This window comes from Trichosurus vulpecula, chromosome 3, assembly GCF_011100635.1.
Source record: "Trichosurus vulpecula isolate mTriVul1 chromosome 3, mTriVul1.pri, whole genome shotgun sequence".
Classification (NCBI taxonomy): domain Eukaryota; kingdom Metazoa; phylum Chordata; class Mammalia; order Diprotodontia; family Phalangeridae; genus Trichosurus; species Trichosurus vulpecula.
The window spans coordinates 216,857,767-216,880,082 of NC_050575.1; the positions used below are offsets into that span (position 1 = coordinate 216,857,767).

At 41.7% G+C, this 22,316-nt stretch overlaps 1 protein-coding gene across 2 annotated transcripts in view; it reads right to left on the reverse strand.

Annotated features, from left to right (window-relative positions):
* The window catches only part of XDH (xanthine dehydrogenase), an 86,563-nt gene that overhangs the window by 14,233 nt on the left and 50,014 nt on the right, over positions 1-22,316 (reverse strand). For both annotated transcript variants that reach the window (XM_036748100.1, XM_036748099.1), the window contains exons 19-30: positions 20,004-20,123; positions 19,512-19,608; positions 11,003-11,127; positions 8,574-8,707; positions 8,359-8,446; positions 6,706-6,792; positions 5,328-5,519; positions 5,041-5,186; positions 4,599-4,680; positions 3,102-3,197; positions 1,640-1,768; positions 660-734 (exon numbers count right to left, since the gene is read on the reverse strand). In XM_036748100.1, the coding sequence (XP_036603995.1) occupies positions 660-734; positions 1,640-1,768; positions 3,102-3,197; positions 4,599-4,680; positions 5,041-5,186; positions 5,328-5,519; positions 6,706-6,792; positions 8,359-8,446; positions 8,574-8,707; positions 11,003-11,127; positions 19,512-19,608; positions 20,004-20,123 (1,371 nt within the window). The remainder of the gene's footprint in view (positions 1-659; positions 735-1,639; positions 1,769-3,101; positions 3,198-4,598; positions 4,681-5,040; positions 5,187-5,327; positions 5,520-6,705; positions 6,793-8,358; positions 8,447-8,573; positions 8,708-11,002; positions 11,128-19,511; positions 19,609-20,003; positions 20,124-22,316) is intronic.

Here is a 22,316-nt window from a genome sequence, read left to right on the forward strand (position 1 = left end):
TCCTCACCCTACCTCCAAGACTTTTCTTTTCCAAACTAAAACCCCCAGTTCCCTTAATGTGGCACAATGTGGCAAAATCCCCTCACAAGACTGTGGTCACCAATTTTGGTTGTTTTTATTGTTGTTGTTGGGGTGGGACTGGGATACAGCCCACCGCGATAGGGAACTCCTGGTCAGGAAACTCTTTCTACCAAGGCAGATCAGAAACTATACTGACATGTTTAGTCTTAGAAAGTTGTCCAGGACACTGAAGGTGAAGTGCCTTGCCCAGGGTCACACAGCCAGTGTTGGTCAGATGTAGGATTTGAACCCACATCTTCCTAACTCTGAGGACCAACAGCAAAAGCTCTGGCAGGTCCTACCAATCTGGAAAGGCACTGAGTATAGTCCCAATGATGAACTATGTGTATCTGCATTGATACACAGCTAGCCTTGGTGAGAGCATCAAAGCTCTTCACTAGAGAATTGGTCCAGGTGATGCATTTTGAGGGACCAATGAAACTCACAAACCTATTTACAAAGACATAGAGGAGGCTACAAATTACACCAGTGGATGGAGCTCCCAAATCCGGGCAATCACAGATCCTGAGCGTTTTGTATCAGAAATATAGACAGGTCCTAAGTTTCACTATGTTTACCTTTGATAAATGCACACTTACCCAGTCTGTCCAGGAACCATTGGGATTTTTCTTTTTGAAGGGTTCCAGCCTTTGTAAGATGGTTTTACATGCTTCCTAAAGGAAAAAGCATACACAAACCATGCCCCTCAAACATATTGGTCATAGATTCACAGCTAGAAAGGACCCTAAAGATCACCAACTTCAAATCTTTCCTTTTATAGTAAGGAAACTGAGACAAACAGAGGTAAAACAATTTGCCCAGCTAGTAAGAGTATAAGGCCAAATTTGAACTCAGGTCTCACTGACTCCAAGTTCAGCTCCTCCTCACCTAAGCCCAAAGTCCCTATATCGGTATATAAATTTTATTATTTTGCCCCTCCTCACTCAGCATTTCTTGGAAGCTACAGAAATGCCCCAGAATCCTGGGATGCAGGCCAGGGTTGCCTGAAGAACAGAGGCAATCACTGACCTTCTCTGTGGAGGGTACCTAGAATCCAAGGATCCTAGCTGAAGTGGGCACTGCACAGAACAGAGGCTGAGAAAGTAGGTATTACTCAGAAAGATGCCATTTTGATTCCTCATTCACTGCCAGGGCAAGTCTTTTGCATGGTTTAAACAATGCTGATTTCATTGCTACATATTTAAGGGGATTGTTAAGGCTATGTCTGAGATCATTAGCCCCTCATTTCAGTCAGGTCTCTTACATTAAGGATCCCAGAACAGAGATCACATCTCTTGGCTTGACCATCTTACTCTCCGCTATCCTGCCCTGTCCACTTACGTGTCTTCAGCCTCGAAATGCAAAGATATTCATGGAAGCAGTTATGAGCCTTGTGTCTTTTCCCATGCCCTTGAGTCTGGAGGAAAAGGGTCCTCCTTAATCATAGCACCAGAGAAACAAGAACAGTTCATGACCATATAGCCTTAGTGGAACACTGCCACAGACATCCCAAACAGACTGCTTCAGACCTGAACAATAGGCCATACCACAGACCTTCAGGGTCCTATAAGAACCTTACATAGACAGCCTGTCCATTGATGTCAGTGCTGACGGAGGCAGCTGTAGGAGAGGTGTTGGGCACTGTTGTGGTGCTTGTTTCACTGATGTAAATCTTGGAAGTGGGGATCTTCAAAGCTTTGCTGGCCACCTGTAAAGTGAGGAGTCCATGGTTACAGGGTATTAGAAACCATTGTTACCAATCCTTAGAATCATTGAATCTTATTAGCATTGGGAAAGAATTTAGAATTAGTCCAATCTCCTATCCTATGCAGGAACCTTTGATAATACCTCTGAGGTTCATTTCACCTATGCTACCTCCTTGGAACTCATGCCTCCCTGTACGTCTGTTCAACATCACCAGCTCTTGTGGAAAGGTCATTAGAAGTTAGAGCTGGAAAGGACCTTTTTAAGACTGGATCCATGATCTCACTGATACAGAAAATATCAGATGAGGAAGCACTTTTTACAAATACTAAGAGGAACCTGCTTCCTCTACATTTCAAAGTTTTACAGAAGCACCTTGGGGCACTGATAGTTTAAGTGACTTGGCTAGGATCACACAGACAATAGGTGTGATGGTCATAGGTGTGAGAGTCTAGACTTGAACCCAAGTCTTCCTGACACTGAGGATGGCTCTCTATCCATTTAAACTTGGTGAGTCTCAGAAGTCCTTAGAAATTATTTAATCCAACCCCTTTATTTATTAAGATGACGAAATCGGGACCCAGAAAAGTAAAATGTTTTATTTAAGGTCACTGAACCTCCATTTACTCATCTGTAAAATTAAGGAGTTGGATTAAATGATGCCTGACGTCTTTTCCAGTTCTTAACCCTATGATCAAATATGATGAAGTACATCCCTTGTACATCCATTGGATAGCCTCATTCTCACCCAGGGAATGCTAATAATTGTAATAACAACTGATGTTTACATAGCACAATAAGGTGTTACAAAGTACTTTTCCTCCCATTTGAACCTCCTAACAACCCTGTGTGAGGTAGGTACTGCATATTTTTGTGTATGGAGGGGGAAAGATTGGGGAGCATGTCTGGACTTGGGATTTTTATCAGTGTAGGAAACTACCAGAGAAGATACACTCTCTATGAAAATCTGAAATTTCTCTGCAACATACAGAGTTAAAGAACTACTTGGATGCAGTGAGAGGTAACCAGGGGTCACACAGCAATTATAGTATGTCAGAGGATGGGGTTTGAATGTAGGTCTTCTGACCCTCTAGTATGCCACTCTGCCATGCCATCTCTCAATACTGATATGATTCCCCATTTTACAGATGAGAAAACTGAGATTCCAAGATTTGAAATGACTTTTCCAGGGCCATACAGCTAGTTAACCTCAGAGGAGGGTTTTGGACCCAGGTTTTTTGGGTTCAGGCAGTCTATCCATCACACCATTGTTGCCCTTCTACAGGAAACTCTTCGTGTTGACAGGATTTCCCCCACAGACCACTTAGACCGCTTACTTGGATCATCTTGGTGTGAAGGCCTTGGCCCATCTCAGTACCACCATGGGTAAGAAGAACTGAACCATCTGTGTACACATGTATCAGAGCTCCAGCCTGTGGGGAGAAGATGAGACCATATCAGGACCATTACATGGGACCTATTCAGCTTCAAGTTTTCTTCAGTCTTAGACTGAAGATGGTAGTGTCCAACAAAACACTTTCTGGAGAGTACCACAAGCACCAGATGGTGAAATGCTATGTCCTGGACCTTCTTTTCTTCTCTGCTTACATTCTCTCCCTTAGTAATCTCATTCTTCCTCATGGCTTCAGTTACTCCTGCAGATGACCACATATCCAAGCCTAGCATCTCCATTTCATTTCAGCATCTCCAACATCCTACTGAACGTCTCTACCGTGAAATCCTGCTGGAACCTCAAACTCAGAATATCCCAGACTGAATTCATCTACTCTCCGTGGCCCCCATCCTCCAAAGCTTCCCTGCCTTCAAATTTCCCAGCAATTGCCAATATTCTCCAAGTCCCTTGGGTGCAAAATCTTAGGTTTATCTTTGATTCTTCCCTCTCCATCATCCTCTACATCCAATAAGTTTCCAAGTGTTGACAATCTATCCCCCCAACATCTCACATTTGCCCTTTCCTTTCCACTTACACTGGCATCATCCTAGCTGGGGCTCTCATCACCTTTCTCATGGACTATGTGGTAAGCTCCTACCTCATCTTCCTGCCTCCAGTTTTTTACCATTCAAATCCTTCACACAGCCACCAAAATAATCTTCCTAATGCACAGGACTGATCAAGCCACTCTCCATCTCAAAAATCTTTACTAGCTCCCCTTAGTGTACATGATAAACTCCTCACCCTGACATTTAAGGCTGTTTGAAAATCGGGCTTCCAACATACCTTTTCAGTCTTATTTCACCCTTCTCCCTTTCATATCATCTAACTTTCAGCCAGACTAGACTACTAGGCATTCCCCAGTTTAGTTCTGCCCTTTGTACATTTGTGTCGCCTATTTCGTCATCCCATCTTACTACTCCCTCAACATTTCTACCTGTTGAAAACCTTCTATGTCTTCAAAGCTCAGTTCAGGGGCTCTATCATCTGAGAAGCCACCACTTTTCCCCTCAGATAAACCAGGACCCTGCTTCCTCATATTTTTTTAGAGTCCTCAGTCTGAATCCTTCATGTGCCCTTATTACATTTTGCCTTGTACCTCATTTACAATTTTCATCATGGCATCTTCAGCATCTCACACAATGCCGTAGGCATGACAGACACTTGATAAATGTTGGTGGCATTCCCCAGCTGAGAAGGAGGTGCTAAATCCAGATAATCAATCAAATAACAAAAGTCTAAGCAACCGAAGGCTGCTCTCTCCAGTGAACTCTACCACCAACAAAAATAGATTCCCTCCTGATGCAGCTTCTAGAACAATAAAAATGCAGGAGTCCCAGTAAAGTAGAAATGAAAGAGAAGAGACAAGGTATTTAATTACCTGATTCAGAAAGGGAACTGTGAAGCTGATTCCAAATTTGGTAGGAATTATACTCAAACCTCTCTTCTTCCAACAATTCTCCCTGGAAAAAGAGAGTGGAAATTTTTCCAAAGACCTTATTCACTTGTGTGAGTATTGAACCTCTTTGTATATATGTCTTATCTCCCTCATTAGACTGTAAACTCTTCGAGGGCAGGGACACCTCATGGGTTTCTGGGCCACCTCGTGGCTTTATTTAGTCACTTTATCTCCCCAATTTTTGGTATACTGCTACCTACTTAGAACGTGCTTAATAAATATCTGTTAAATTCAAATTATTACAGAAAATTTCAAAGATGACCATGATCAAAATGGAAGGATATCAATCACTACCTTTTCCCCCACCCCAGCTTCTCTATGTAGCAAGTTCTTGGTTTCCAGTCCTTTCCTTCCCTGGTCTTACTTGTTAAACTTCTCGATCTCACTCTTCCTGGTATGGTACTGTGAGCTTTCCAGGCATTCATCCCAGCACCTGGGCAAAGTGAACCCCTCCAGCTTCTGGTTAAAGTGAGTCAGGTCTCCTTCCTTGTACATGTTGAGCTTTCGAACCTACTCAAAAGAGAGAGAGAACTTGTGGGTGGTGAGGTACTCGGCAGGCTCCAACCGTAACACTGCTCCTGGAGACAAGTTAATGTATCCTGAGCAGGGCAACCCAATATTTTAGCCAGTGATGCTAATCTTGGTTCTTACTTCCTCTGCTGGACGATTACAGGTCAGGGCAACTTCACTCATCCAGTACTCAGCGATTAACATCCCCTGGGGCCCCCCAAAACCCCTGAAGGCTGTGTTGGAAGGCAGGTTGGTCTTGCAGAGTCGGCCCGTACCCCGGATGTTGGGGATCTTATAGCAGTTGTCCATATGGAATAAAGCCCGTTCCATGATCTGAGGAAAAGGAGGTGCAAAAAGGAATAAATAATCCATCGCTTCCACTGGCTGTCTCCAAAGATTTATTCTGTCCAATTTAAACCGTCAAATGTCCCAGGCTTTAAGTATGAGGGGTCCTAACTTCTTCAAGGATCTCGAGTGTACTGGTCATGAGACTATAGAATCATAGATTCAGAGCTCAAAGCAATCTTAGAGGCCATCAAATCAAACCCCCTCATTTTACAGATGAGAAAACTGAGGTTGACGAAAGCTGAGTGACTTGCCCCAGGTTACACAGCTAGTAAGTGTCCGAGGCAGGATCTGAACTTTGTATTTCCTGCTGCAGGTCCAGCATTCTACCTACTTTGCCACCTAACTTAGTAGATGACATATGAGAGTTGGTGTAGCTTAAAAAAAATCACCCCAGTGGCAACCCAGTGACCTAAATTTAACTAGGCTGGTCTTCAGACAACAGACGTGCAGTCTGTCACCACGTTCACATTTAAAGCCTTTTCAGCTCATTAAGACTTGTCGGAGCTTGTGTTCTCCTGGGATAGCTTTAAGGGACCTAAAAATGACCTGCATTTTAAGATGAGGCATGGTAGGAGGACATGAGCAGAGAGTTACATCATCCCATCTATGCCCATAACACCTCTAAAAAAATTGCCCAATATTTTTGGTCTCAACTAGTCCAAAGCAAACATTTAACAATAAAGCTCATTTAACTACTCTTCCCTGCCACTCCTCCATTATCCACCCACCCACTGACCTAAGGGCTCTTGACTAATCCTTGAATTCTCCTGGCAGTCCTATGGTTTCTATGCTTACTCATGGTCCATTCACAGACTAGTTCAGGTTGCAGTCAGAAAAGGATCAAATAAGTCCCCAAATTAAGTCAAATCAATAAAAATAGACGATATCCCCTCAGAGAAGCTCAGTTTGCTTAACTATTGTTAACCAGCCACTATATTACCAATATTGATTTGCTGGGGTTCTTAGGATGTCTCAAAAACTAAGTCATATCCTAGGTCCCTTGAATCAGGCCGAGGATAGTTCTACAATCCAAGCTGTGCAGCATGGGATGTCCACCCCATACTTCTGATGCTCAGGAACATTCCTCTAAGCAATGTTCACCATTAAACCTGCAGGTAGAGGGGAGACGGAGAGGGGAGAGGATGGTGGCCCAAAGCCGGGCCTTACTTACACTCCCAGAGAGGTCTAAAGTATTTCCTGCGTTGCTGTAGTGTTCAACTTCAAGGGCCACAATCTTCCCCGTCTTCATGAAGCCAACCTAATCACAAAGCAGACCTCTTCAGCCAGGGAACTTTCCCATAATCCTTCTCTCCATCCATCCCTTTCCCTCCCCTCTCTTTAAAAAAAAAAAAAAACCAGACGGAACAATATACCAAGGATATAATAGAAAGAACCTAATAGCAGGTGCTTCTTTCAAGAAGAAAAAAAATAACTTTTTTAAGGACAACCAGGGTTCTAGAGGAGACTAACTTTGACTTCACAACCCTGAACATCCTCAACCCATTCACCATTCCAAGACTGTTTTAGTTTTAGTTTTTTGTTTTATCTTTGGTACATAACATAGTGAATCCTATACAGCAGGTGCTTTAAAATGCTTATTGAATGGAATTGAATTGTTTTCTGGCTTTCATGGAAGGGACAGTAAAGAAGTGGGGGAGCAGAAAGATGGTGAAATGAAGAAGAAAGATGAGGAAAGAAGAGAGAAGGGAGGAGAAGAGAAGAAGGGCAAGGTACGACTTAGTGCTTCATAATAGATGAGAACTGAGAGGGTCAAATTCAATCCACTAAAAAGAGAAAAACATACTCTGCTAACCCAATTCTGTCAGTGTGAGGCATCCAGAAAAAGGTCTCAGTCTAAGGGCAAACACTCTTCTAAGCATACAAACATGGATGAAAGAGGGATGGCAAAGGCAGATCTGGTACACTGGAGCTGATGTAATACCACGAACTTTCTTCATGGTATTCAGCCACCAAGCCATCACAACTAAACCTCTTGCTCCCACAGCGCTCCATCCTTTTCAAACACATTCCACACCCATCTCAGCACTTCATCCTGACAACGGCGTCCCCATTTTGCAAATGAGGAAACTAAGGTATGGTATGTGCCTAAGGTCACACAGCTAGCATGTAAGCACCTTGATAGCTGCCTTCGTATCCTCAGAACCTGGCATGGTGTTTGATATATAATGGGGTCCTATCAAATGTTTACTGAAGTCAATTAAAGTAGACAGTGAAAGAGGTAAGACTGAAAATCAGATCACTGATTCCTAACCCAGTGCTATATCTGCTAGACCTGTAACCAGGACAGGGCGATCTAGGCTTATCCCCAAGGCACTAAAATTTGGAGGGTGCTAACAGCACTTAATTTAGCAGCATAGAAACGACTTAGCTAAGCAGTTAATGGGCAATAATAATAAATTAAAATAGTACACTACCAAGGGGTATGTTGTCCTCTCTATACACATCCTTACTAATTCCCCATCACCACCACTATATCAAGTGGGCTACATCTCTGTCATCTATAACCACACAACACTTTCCAGGGGTCTCTTCCAATCAACTGAATTTTTCTTAAAAAGTTAAAGTGAGGGCATATTTTTGTGGCTCACCATGGATGTGTTTTGTGACATTTGCTTTAGACTCCAAGATTGCTAGTTACAGTTCCAATTCTTGGTATACCATGCTTCCTCAGATGTGGGTAAAACTTAAGTAAAGAAATCCTTCCCCATTCACACAATGTGGCCCACATCCCTGGACTTCTGTCTTCCAATTACATCACTAGACAGTGTGGATGAACCTGACTTTGTTTCTTTAAATCAGATACCTTATATCTGGCCATAAATGGGTGTCTCCCACCAGTTATCAACATGTCTTCATCTCGATCCAGCATGCAACGCACAGGGCAGCCAGTCCTGGGAAAGAAACCATCACCTTTACAAACATGCCAGGCTTTCCCAGAAAACCAGCTTCCCAAACAGTAGAAGGGAAGCTCCTTCCCCGCTACACCCCCACCTTCAGCCCCTTGGCTTTAGACCTTACTTGTATGCAGCCAAAGCCACTGCCGTGGACACTACCGTGCTCCGCGTCTCCTTCCCTCCAAAACCTCCTCCCATTCTCTTCACTCGAACCGCAATACGATTTGCTGGGACTCCCAAGACTTTGGCGACAAAACTCTAGAAAGAAAATAAGGGTGTGCTGATTCAGAATTAACATCCCATCTAGAGCTAGGTTCAGTTTTGTGTCAGTTCTAATAGACTCAGTCCCTACATGTAGTTAGTTCTGGTGACAACTGCCTGTTTATCTGCAAGGAGAAAGGCCAGAAATATCTACAGCTGAGGTCTAATTCAGCTAGATCACACCTTGTACTGGGACCCCGCTCCAGGGCTGTTTTGTGCCTAATGGGCTGCCTGCAGATCTCAACAAGGTGCAGGTGAGTACTCGCTCCAGATTAATATGACACATACTAATCCCACCAGAGCAAATAGGAATTCTGCAGAAGAGTTTATTTATGTAAAAACAAGTCAAACAAAAGGTGTATCATGGTTTCAGACAAACAGTGACCTCTGACTGACTCTAGAATCCCTTTATTTCCCCTTACATACTATAAAACACACTGGGCAGTTAGGTGGTGCAGTGGATAGAATGCTGAGCCTGGAGTTTGGAAGCCTCTCTTCCTGAGTTCAAATCCAGCTTCACACACTTCCTAGCTATGTAACCCTGGGCAAGTCACTTAACCCTGTTTGCCTCAGTTTCTTCATCTGTAAAATGAGCTGGAGAAGGAAATGGCAAACCACTCCAGTACCTTTGTCAAGAAAACCCCATATGAGATCATGAAGAGTTGAACACAACTGAAAAACAACTGAACATGATCGCTGCATAATAGCCAGGACTAAACCATCGGGTGGCATCTGTTGTATAAAACCCAATTGTTGAGCTCATTGCCAGAAAAAGAATACAATTTTGTATAAGTATTGCTCTGACCTAGCACAGTGAGACTTCTACGTCACAGAGCCTGCCTACTCCTCAGAAATATTATGGAGGAGGGAAGGACCTCCCCTTGCTGTTAGAAGCATAAAATTTTATACCTCATTTATCTTTTCTATGACTTTAATAAGATTGCTTTTGCTACTACATCATGGTTTCCACTGCCATGGTGGTCCCCACTATCTCTAAATTGACACTGTCCTCATTTTATATCCAGCATAATAGCTTTCTTCTTTCCTTTCTTCTTCCTTCCCCCCTCCCCTCACTGGATATCCTGATCTTGCCCAGGATGAAAGTGCAGCAGTCATTTATGCGCCCAACCCCATCGCTGACCAGCATGGACATTTTGAACTATTCTGTTTATAACCTACACTGTTCACTCCTCCCTAGGCAGCCTGGTTCCCCACTGCTCACTCCCCTATTGGTGCTGAACTCTGAGTCAACACCTAATCAATCAGCTTTAACCCTACTGCATCTCAGAACTCTCTAACTCAAATGATCCACCAGCCTTAGCCTCCCTGGTTGGCAAGGACTATAGGCGGAGACTACAGGCAAGACAAGGGTATGTTGGAACCAGCTCCTACAGGGGTGGAGAACCTGCGGCCTTGGGGCCACATAGGGCCCTTCTAGGTCCTCAAATGCAGCTCTTTAACTCTATCTAAACTTCACAGAACAAATTCCCTTAATAAAAAGATTTGTTCTGCAAAACTTGTACTCAGTCAAAAGGCTTCACCCAAGGACCTAGAAGGTCACATGTAGCCTGCAGGTTCCCCACTCCTATACCTAGCAGCTAATAAGATTTTCAGTGTGAACACTGAACCTTAGAAATCCCTAAAAGCTACAAAAATCATGGCTTGATTTATTGTTGTGTTGATTGTCAAGACTTAAGAAAGTGATGGAGAAAACAGTAATAATGCAGATTAAACCTTAAAGTGGGTTGTATATATATATTTTTTTTCCTGGAGGGACAGTTCTGAACATTTACCAGCACACCCCTGGACATTCACCACTGCATCTAGCCCTACTACAGTTACTATTAACCAAAAAGAGGCAAATCACAAACTATCAGAGTCTAGAGGGATCTTAGAGGCCATTTGGTCTGACCAGTACTTGAACAATAATCCCTTCTCTAAATCCCTTGCCTCACAGTCACACAGAGAGTAAGAGGCAGACCCAACCCAGGTATAGTGCATAGGCGCTGCTGACTCTCAGTCCTGGATTCAAATCCCACAGCAGACACTTCTGAGCCGTGTGACCTAAGACAAGTCATTTCCCTACTTGTCTCTGCTTTCTTTTCCTCTTCTGTAAAATGAAGGGGAGAGGATGTGATGGCCTCCACGGTCCTTTTCAGCTCTAAACTGATGGGCCTCTGATTTTTATTTCAGTGCTGACTCTCCAGAGTTTCTCTGCAAACAGGAATCTCAGCGCTTTGCATATTTCTGTCAAGTCCCCTTCTCTAGTCCATTAATTGATTAGTTGGTTACCTGAGTCTTCATTGTATTCTGGGTGGACACAAAGAGCTCCATTTCTCCTGCTTCGCCCTTCGGGACGGCAATGGTGCAGTGAGTCTCTAAGTAGAAGTGTTCCTGCCCACCAATATACAGCTCTCCTGGAAAGGCCACAGAAAATTAAATGTCAGTAGTACAGGGGAGAATAGAATCCTATATAAGGAGGAAAAAGTGTGGTTCACAGACTCCTACTGGAGGATGACAATGTATAAACCAGGAAATCAGAAAAAGATTTCAGGTTCATAGCAGACCACGAATTGAAAATGAAGCGGTGATAATGTCAATTCAAGGCAAATCAACCAAAATTATTAAGTATCTACTACGGGCCGGGCACTGTGTTAAGAGATACAAAGGGAAGACAAAAAGCAGTCCCTTGTTTCAAGGAGCTCACAGTCTAAATGAGGAGGCAAATGGTAAATCTTCACTGTGGACATTTACACCTCAGAAATCATCAAATGCTACGAATGAGAACTTGATTATTTTGTTTCTTGTAAAGACTTAAAAAACTGATGGAGAAAATATTAAAAGGGCAGATTAAACTTAGAAGTATGTTGGTGCATACATCTTTTCCAATGAAGACATGGTTGTTAAATATTTACCAGCACACTGCTTAAGGCACTGGAGGTGACTGAATAGGTAGGTAACAGGGTCAGCACGGTTAGGAAAATCAGTTTGATAGGAAGATGGAAGACACGCACATTTAAATGACATTTTAAAAAATTAAGAGGAATATGTATACTGCTACTACAGTCAGCAATGATGAGGTCTTTGCTAAAGATTATTGTACAATTCTGGAAAAAGACAAAAGGAAATCAACAAGATTTATTAAAGGCAATTTGCCAAATGACTTGAATTCTACTCCTTATTCTGACATAGCTGTGTAACCTTGGCCCAAACACTTCCCCTTCTTGGCTCTTTTTTTTTCTTTATCCCTATCAAAAGAAGGGAAATTCTCTTTAGCTGTAACATTTGGCAATTCTATCACAGATGGAGAAAGTGGCTCTTCTTTTTTTTCAATCAGGAGGTTACAGAACTTGAAAAAAAGAGAAAGCTAATGCATACTTAGTAATGTATATTAGTGTAAAAAAATATAGAAAACAGTAGGAACATAAATCTAGTGTAGGAAGGGACCTCAGCGTCCATCTAATCCAATCCTTTTGTTTTACAGATAAGAAACTGAGGCCCGGGGGGCGGAGCCAAGATGGCAGCTGGTAAGCACGGACTAGAGTGAGCTCCGTACCCGAGTCCCTCCAAAAACCTATAAAAATGGCTCTGAACCAATTCTAGAACGGCAGAACCCACAGAACAGCAGAGGGAAGCAGGGCTCCAGCCCAGGACAGCCCGGATGGTCTCTGGGTGAGCTCTATTCCACACGGAGCTGGGAACGGAGTGGAGCAGAGCCCAGCCTGAGCGGCGTGGACGATCCAGACCGGAAGCCGGGCGGAGGGGGCCCTAGCACCCTGAATACGTGAGCAGTTACCAGACCCCTCGACCCACAAACACCAAAGACTGCGGAGAAGGTTAGTGGGAAAAGCTGCGGGAGTGGAAGGAGTTCTCGGTTCGGCTTCCAGCCCCGGGGGCAGCGGAGGTGGGGCAGCTACAGCTGTTGTTACTTCCGGCTCCAGGCCCACCTGGTGGGGGGAATTGAGTGGCGGATCACAGCAGGGGTGCACAGCCTGCCGAAGATCTGAGCCCAGTCTGGACTGGGGGTCTTTGGGGAAGGAGGAGTGCGGCTCTGACAGAGCTGGCACCTCCCCCCCAAACGTAGAACATAGAACTCTGTAATCTACAAGCAGTCATACCCCACTGAAAAGCTCAAGGGTCAAGTTAGTTGGTTGGGAATATGGCCAGGACGCGAAAACGCGCCCAGATTCAGTCTCAGACTTTGGATTCTTTCTTTGGTGACAAAGAAGACCAAAACATACAGCCTAAAGAAGACAGCAAAGTCATAGAGCCTACAACCAAAGCCTCCAAGAAAAACATGAACTGGCCCCAGACCATAGAAGAACTCAAAAAGGATTTGGAAAAGCAAGTTAGAGAAGTAGAGGAAAAATTGGGAAGAGAAATAAGAAGGATGCGAGAAAACCATGAAAAACAAGTCAATGACTTGCTAAAGGAGACCCAAAAAAATACTGAAAAATACACTGAAGAAAACAACACCTTAAAAAATAGACTAACTCAAATGGCAAAAGAGCTCCAAAAAGCCAATGAGGAGAAGAATTCCTTGAAAGGCAGAAATAGCCAAATGGAAAAGGAGGTCCAAAAGACCACTGAAGAAAATACTACTTTAAAAATTAGATTGGAGCAAGTGGAAGCTAGTGACTTTATGAGAAATCAGGATATTATAAAACAGAACCAGAGGAATGAAAAAATGGAAGACAATGTGAAATATCTCCTTGGAAAAACCACTGACCTGGAAAATAGATCCAGGAGAGATAATTTAAAAATTATTGGACTACCTGAAAGCCATGATCAAAAAAAGAGCCTAGATACCATCTTTCAGGAAATTATCAAGGAGAACTGCCCTGATATTCTAGAGCCACAGGGCAAAATAGAAATTGAAAGAATCCATCGATCGCCTCCGCAAATAGATCCCAAAAAGAAATCTCCTAGGAATATTGTTGCCAAATTCCAGAGCTCCCAGATCAAGGAGAAAATACTGCAAGCAGCCAGAAAGAAACAATTTGAATATTGTGGAAACCCAATCAGAATAACCCAAGACCTGGCAGCTTCTACATTAAGAGATCGAAGGGCGTGGAATGCGATATTCCGGAGGTCAATGGAGCTAGGATTAAAACCTAGAATCACCTACCCAGCAAAACTGAGTATCATGTTCCAAGGCAAAATATGGACTTTCAATAAAATGGAGGACTTTCAAGCTTTCTCAGTGAAAAGACCAGAACTGAATAGAAAATTTGACTTTCAAACACAAGAATCAAGAGAAGCATGAAAAGGTAATCAAGAAACGGAAATTGCAAGGGACTTACTAAAGTTGAACTGTTTTGTTTACATTCCTACATGGAAAGATGATGAGTATGATTCATGAGACCTCAGTATTAGGGTAGTTGAAGGGAATATGCATATATATATATGCATATATATATGTTTATGTATATATATAAGTGAATGTGTATGTATGCATGTATCTATGTGTATATGTATGTATGTGTATGTATGTGTATATATATATATATGTAAAAGAAAGAGAGCAGACACAGGGTGAGTTGAGGATGAAGGGAAGATAGCTAAAAGAAATAAAATGAAATTAAGGGATGAGAGAGTAACTTACTGAGAGAGGGAGATAGGGAGAGATAGAATGGGGTGGATTATCTCCCATAAAGGTGGCAAGAGGAAGCAGTTCTAGGAGAGGAGGGGAGTGGGCAGGTGAGGGGGGAATGAGTGAACCTTGCTCTCATCAGATTTGGCCTGAGGGGGATTACCATACATACTCAGTTGGGTATCTTACCCCACAGGAAAGAAGAGGGAGGAAGATAAAAAAAAAAATAAAAGGCAGGGGGATGATGGAGTGGAGGGCAGATGGGGGTGGAGGTAATCAAAACAAACACTTTGGAAAGGGGACAGGGTCAAGGAAGAAAATTCAATAAAGCGGGATGGGTTGGGAAGGAGCAAAATGTAGTTAGCCTTTCACAACATGAATATTGTGGAAGGGTTATACATAATAATACATGTGTGGCCTAGGTTGAATTGCTCAACTTCTTAGGGAGGGTGGGTGGGAAGGGAAGAGGGAAGGGAATTTGGAACTCAAAGTTTTAAAATCAGATGTTCAAAAACAAAAAAACTTTTTGTATGCAACTAAAAAATAAGATACACAGGCAATGGGGCGTAGAAATTTATCTTGACCTACAAGAAAGGAAGGGAAAAGGGGATGAGAGGGGAGGGGGGTGATAGAGGGGAGGGCTGACTGGGGAACAGGGCAACCAGAATATACGCCATCTTGGAGTGGGGGGGGAGGGCAGAAATGGGGAGAAAATTTGTAATTCAAACTGTTGTGAAAATCAATGCTGAAAACCAAATATGTTAAATAAATAAATTGCATTAAAAATAAAAATAAAAAAAAATATTTATTTATTCAGACCTCAAAGGTACCAAAAGTTCATGTGTGAATGTTTAAAGTATAGGAACCATACCATATCTTAGCAAATGTCTAGATGAGAAACAAGTGCCTCACATTAAATTGAAATTAAATGACTTCCATGAGTATAAAATAACATTAAATTTTTCTCTCAGAAATAAAAAAAAAAAAAAAAAGAAACTGAGGCCCAGGGAGGTGAAGTGATTTGAATAAGGCTATATTGAGAGAATGGCTATCATAAGGAGCCCCTCCAAAAAAAAATAAGTAGAATTTGAACCCAGGATCTTGTGTCCTAGAGTCCTGTTCTTCCCACTGCACACCATGACACTAAGAGAAAATGAAAAGTAAGCAACTCTTGCACTCTATCCCCAGGTCCACTACAAACCCAGTGTGTGACGTTAAGCAAATCTGTGGAATGAGGATATAGTCTCCCACTTATGCTACATGTCTGTAGGGAGGATCCAACAAGATTGTGTGAACTGCTCTTCGGAGAAGTTATAAATGCTATAAAAATTTATTGGCCATTAGTTAGAAGAAACGGGCTCCAATTGCATTAGGAGAAATTTAGGTTAAACACAGTGAAAATCTTCCTCATTATAAGAACAGGAAATCATTGTAATATATGCCCAAGGTAGGATAATGAACATCAAATTAACCCACAGCATGTACGAGGCTTTAAGCCACCTAAAAGAGGGAGGGAAATTCTAGGACTCGTCACTAAACACATGGTTAGCGAACACATAAGAAAGCAGGCAATGATCAAAGTGCTGGCACATCTTCAGCATTAACAGTAGCTCCGATTTCTATAGTGCTTTAAAGCTTCCAGACCACTTAACAGATATTATCTCATTTGAGTCACAAAACCCTTGTGGAAAAGATGCCACGAATATTCCCATTTTATAGATACAGAAACTGACTGAGAGATCTTCAATGTCTTGCCCAGGATCACACAACTAGCAAGTACACGAGGTGGGATTGAACCCAGGTCCTCCTGTTCCCTCATCCATACCTCAGTAGCAGTTGAAGCCAGAGTAATCACATTTACTTTTAGGAAGGCTTACTAAACTGGCACTAACAACAGCTCATATTAATGTATCTCCTTGAGGTTTGTCGGGCAATTTCCATAATGCCCCATGAGATAGATGTTAGCCTTTTAATATTCAATCAATTTTTCAATTTATAGATGAGGAACCTGAAGTTCAAAGAGAAATCGTTCATACTTAACTAGAAAGTATTTGGGGCAAGATTGAAATCAGCATCTTTCTTTCCAAAGCCCAGCAATATATCCACTATGTCATAGAACAGAATGGGGGAAATGCTATGGATAGATTTGCTTAGATTTTAACAAAGCATTTGACGTTCTCTCCTGCTATTCTCGTGAAGGATAGAGAAATACAAGACTGATCATGGCACAACTTGATGGAGACAGAACTGGTTGAGTAGCCAGACCCAAAGAGGAGGCTTCAATGGTCTTGTTTAAACTCAGATGAAGATCCCAAGGGATCTGTTTGGGAACCTGTGTCGTTTAATGCTTTATAGCAATAACCAGGAGAAGGGCATAAGGAGTCAGCTTATTAAATCTGCCAATGACGCAGTCATTACAAGTAACTAAGGTAATGAATCAAAGAATCCAGATTCAAAGAGCTCTTAACAGGGTAGAACAGGCTGGATCACATGTGAAAAAATATAACAGAAATAAGGGGAATAGAGACCAAGCATTTAGTAATGACCTGGTTACTATGTGCCTTGTTAAACGCTAAGCACTTAACAAATATTACTCCATATGATCCTCTCAACAAGCCTGGGAGGTAGGTGCTATTATCATCTCCCTTTTATTGTTGAGGAAACTGAGGCAAACAGGTTAAATTACCTGCCCAGGGTCACACAGGTAGTAAGTATCTAAGGCTGGCTTTGAATTCAGGTCTTCCTGACTCCAAATCCAATATTCCTTTTATGCCATCTAGTTGCTTTGGCTTGCTGGCTTGGCTTCAAAAACAATACTTCAAAAGTAAATAATAGGTGAAACATGGCTAGATAACAGTTTGTCTTTTAAAAAATGATCTGGGGGTCTTAGTGGATTCCAAACTAAATGTGAATCAGTGGTGAAATAGGACACGCAATCCTAGGGTGTGTTAAGAGAGGATAGATGATTGAATAGGTGAAGAAAGGGTATTTCAGACAGGCAATAGGGTAAATGGAGGTACAAAGTGGGAGCACACAAGTTATATGTGGGATATAGTGAATAGACCAATTTGATGTGAATGTTTCATAAAGGAGGGCTGTAAGAGAGAAAACTGTAATGGTAAATTGAGGTCAGGCTGGAGGGTATTGAATGCCAAGCAACTGATGCAGTACATGTTTAAAGGCAGGAGAGAAGGATTCTGTTGAGGAGAGAATGAAAATATTAGAGAGAGGTTTGTTTGAAGAAACAAAATCAGAGATAAGGTGGGATAAATTGGAACAAAGGGAACAGGTGTAAAAGAAGAGAGAAATCTATTCTGATATAGGAGAGAAAGGAGAAAGGATTGGAATTGGAGGCAGATAATTTCAGATGGACAGGAGGGAAAATGAGCGAGCTCACTCCTAACAATCTCAGACTTTTTCAGTGTAGTAGAAGGAATAGAAATGTTAAAATTAAGGAGAGATGTGGTGAGATTGGGACCTTGTAGAAAAGAGAGAGGAGGCAGCATGCTAAGCCTGGAGTCAGGAAGATGCATCTTCATGAGTTCAAATCTGGCCTCAGACACATACTAACTGTGTGGCCCTGGGAAAGTCACTTCACCTATCTGTAAAATGAATTGGAGAAGGAAATGGCAAACCTCTCTGGTATTATTGCCAAAAAAACATCCCAAAGTGAGTCACAGAGAGTCAGAAATGACTGAACAACAATAATTAATAGGAAGTTTTCCAGAAATCAAGCCTAAACTCTATTCTGCAACTTTCACCCATTACTCCTAGCTTTGTCCTCTAAGACCAAGAAAAATGTATCTTTTTTGAAAAAGTTTTTTATTTTTATTCTGACTTTAACCAACATCAAATAAAATGAGTATTTCAATATATACATATTATATATTTTCATATACATGAAAGGGCTATATACATGAAACCTCAGATCTCTATTATATGTCACTTGGTCACCTTTTAAAGAATATAATAAACTCACACTGAAACTTTCAAAAGCAGAAAAAATCCAATCCCTCTTCCGCATGATAGCTCTTCTAATATTTGAACACAGTTAGCATGTATTCCCAGCATATTCCTTTCTCCAGGTTAAGCACTCCCCAGTACCTTCAATCCATACTCATACGGTATGGACATAAGAATCTTCACCATCCTGGTCGCTTTACTCCAGAAACTCTCACATTTATCAATGCCTGTACTAAAAGCTGACATCCAGAAATGAACGAAGTACTCCAAACGTGGCTGATCAGCAGGATTATCATTGCCTTACTTGGGGGACACCATGTGTTTCTTAGTGAAGCTCAAGATAATGTTAGCTTTCTTGATGATTACTTAGGGTCAATCTGGCTTGGGTTCTGCCAGAGACAGCTAAGTGGCAGAGTAGATAAGACCACTAGCTATGGAGTGAGGAAGACCAGAGTTCAAATTCAGCCTCAAACACAAGTCAGTTAACTTCTGGCTGTTTCCTCACCTGTAAAATGAGGATAATAATAGCACCTACCTCCCAGAGTTGTCATAAAAATAAAATAGTTAATACTTGTGAAGTACTTCATAAATTCTAACTATTATTATTAATTATTATTAAGTCTCAAGGTTTAAAAAAAGGGATCCTTTTTGGTTATGGGTAAAGACTAAAGCGATTTAATGTTACCATGGAATCAGACTACCCAAGACTCTGGACATTACAGATCACCCTGTTTGAATTAAACAGAAATCTAATATTGACTAAATCTAGAGACAACTAGATGATCGGATGGATAGAGTGCTGGTCCTGAAGCCAGGAATACCTGAGTCCAAATCCAGCCTCAAGCACTTAATATCTGTGTGACCCTGAGCAAGTCGCTTAACATCTGTCTGCCTCAGCTTCCTCAACTGTAAAATGGGGTAATAGCAGCAGCTACCTCACAGAGTTGTTTTGAGGATCCAAAGACATAATATAAAGTGCCTAGGACACAGGAGGCACTTAATAAGTGCTTATTCCCTTCCCTCCCCAATATCCCCTTTGGTTTCTTCATTTCTATATTGAGTTTTATAATGAGGGGACAGGAATAGTTGACAAGCTCCATTCCAGCTATTAACTTCTATGATATTTAGAAATAACAGAAAAGACTAGCATCCTTTATGCAAAACTGTCATTTGGTATCTTCCCAAATGAGAGCTGCCACCCGACCCTCCCCAAACACCGTGAAGGGAAAAATTACAAGACTGTACCTGAAACAACATTATCAGCTTCAGCAAACCCTTTTTTGAGGTCTCCTTTCTCAATCTTGAGCTCTGAATCATAGAAGGAATTGTTTTTTATTGCATCCTGAATGATAAAAAAATAAGGCATGGGTATCCAAATCTTCAGGGAGTTAACAGGAGAAGAAGAGAGAAGAAGGGTATTTCTGACTTGAGGAGGGGTAAACTCTTTTGATAGTTGGTTTTCTTTTCCAGGTTCATTTGGATACACTCAGGAGATGGGTGGGGGTGGGGAGATATAGGACCATAAAAATCAGAAGAGGGCTCAGGGACTATATTTCTCCAAAACAAGCTACACAGCATTGCAAAGGGACTGTGTTTAAACACCGCATATCAAGGACAACAAATAACTCTACAAGAACGCAGTCAAAGCTGAGGATGGCTGTGATGAATGGAGGTTTAGGCAGGGGAGGGGAGAGTGTCAGGGTAAAGGTGAGAAGACCAAGGTCTAGCATCAGTCACCTCAATTGAGATAATGGCTGGAAGTTCCTCATAGGTGATTTTCACAGCTTGAGCTGCCCTCTGTGCATGTTCTGGGGTATCTGTGACCACAGCCCCAATGATGTGTCCCACACAAGTGACCTAGGAGCAAGGAACATAGCTATTGAACCAAGATGGTCTCAGTGAATAGACAAGCCCACTCAGTCATTCCTTTAGCCTTCTGTGCTCTGGCTGCCTTCCCTAAGTCATGTGTCCCTATCAATGCCAGAGGGGCTAAGCAACATAGAGAACTTGCCCTGGAGCGAGGAAGACCTGAGTCTAAGTCCTGAGGTCATGTGGCCCTAGGCAAATTATCTATGCTCTCAGTGCTCTAGACAGCTCTCTGAGACTATAAGTAGCAGAGAAAGTCCTGACATGCATTCTTACGAGTTTTCTCATCTGGGAGATCCCTATGCCAATGAAATAACAAGTCTCTTGTCCTGCTGTCTCAAAGGAAAGGAGAAGAGAAGGGAATGAACATACATAGTGCCTACTCTAGGCTCTCGAGGGTGATGTCTTGACTTGCACATGAACTGGATTGGAGGGAGGCACTAAGCTGTCAACCTCACTCCCTCACGCAGTCATCAAAGTCCATTGGCAAGACAAAAGTCAAGCCAACCAGTGATGGCCTGGGATGCAGCAGATGACGTTGGCCTCTCTAAATATTATCTCATTAGATAAAAGACGTATTTACAGTGAGCTTGTCTTTCTAATCTCATTATCATTATCTTACTCAGCATTAATATTACTATGCAGTTCCATCACAGTATAGTGACATTTCATTTAGTGAGTATCACTGGGGAAAAAGGTATTCTGCAGAACGAAAATTTCCAGATAATTGAACTTAATGTTAACTTTTAAAGCACTGTATACATGCCAGAGAGCATTTTTAGAGTTATCTTTGTATCCCTGAGGCCAGAGGCAGTTAGATGGCTCCATTAATAGAGCACTGGACCTGGAGTCAGGGAAAACCTGAGTTCAAATCTCATCTCAGACACTTCCTGTCTGACCCCAAGCAAGTCATTTAATTGCTGTCTGCCTCTTTCCTTGTCTGTAAAATGGGCACCCACATCCCAGGGTTGTTGTGAGGATCAAGTAAGATAATACTGCAAAGCATTTAACAGTGTCTGGCATATAATAGCCCAGCTTAATAAATGCTTGCTTCTTCTCTTCCTCCCAAAATCTATTTTCTGTTAATACTATATTTTGCATGCAGTAAATAATTAATGTTTCTTGAATGTTAAATTGGTAACATATATATACACACATAGAATATATATATATATGTGTGTGTATGTATGTATGTATATCCATATATATTTCTCTTAGAAAGCAGACTGAGCGACCTCTATTTTTGGCTATTCAGATAGCTTTTTTACTTTCTGCAAAGCTGAAACTCTGCATAGTTGAAGTGACTAGAATGTATAAGATATTACTATAAATTGTGTTAACGTTGACTTACAATTCTATTTTTATCCAAGCAGTTAGTCTATTTATTTAACACGGAGGCATCTAGGTGGCATAGTGGATAAAGCATTAGACCTAGAGTCAGGAAGACTTGAGTTCAAATCCAGCTTCAGACAATTACTACATGACACTGGCAAGTCATTTAAGTTCTCTTGGCCTCATTTTCTTCATCTGTAAAATGCGGATAATAATAGCACCTACCTCCTAAGATTGTTGTAAGAATAAGATAAAATGAGATGATATTTATAAAGCACTTTGCTAATCTTAAAACACTAGATAAATGCTAGCTCTTATTAGCATCATCATCATGATTATTATCACTTAAATGATGGTTCCTGTTCTAAATAGAGAAACTCAGAACAGCAAAGGGGGCACTCTTTAAACTATTGCTACTATCTCTAGGAACTAAAGTGTAACTAGAAGCACAATCAGTTTGCCGAATTCAATAGACATCATTTTGATGCAGGATTTTCACCTAATGAGGACATTAGTCATTCATGAACTGACCATAAACCAACAGAAGCATGAGAGTAAAGGTATAATTAAGGCACTCTTTAAACTATTGCTACTATCTCTAGGAACTAAAGTGTAACTAGAAGCACAATCAGTTTGCCGAATTCAATAGACATCATTTTGATGCAGGATTTTCACCTAATGAGGACATTAGTCATTCATGAACTGACCATAAACCAACAGAAGCATGAGAGTAAAGGTATAATTAAGGCAGCCCTACACGTGATTAACTGCTGCTTTCTGGTGGCATATCAGTCAAATGGATGTTGGCTACCCACGCAGGCATGGAAAATATAGAAACTGGACATTTGAGAA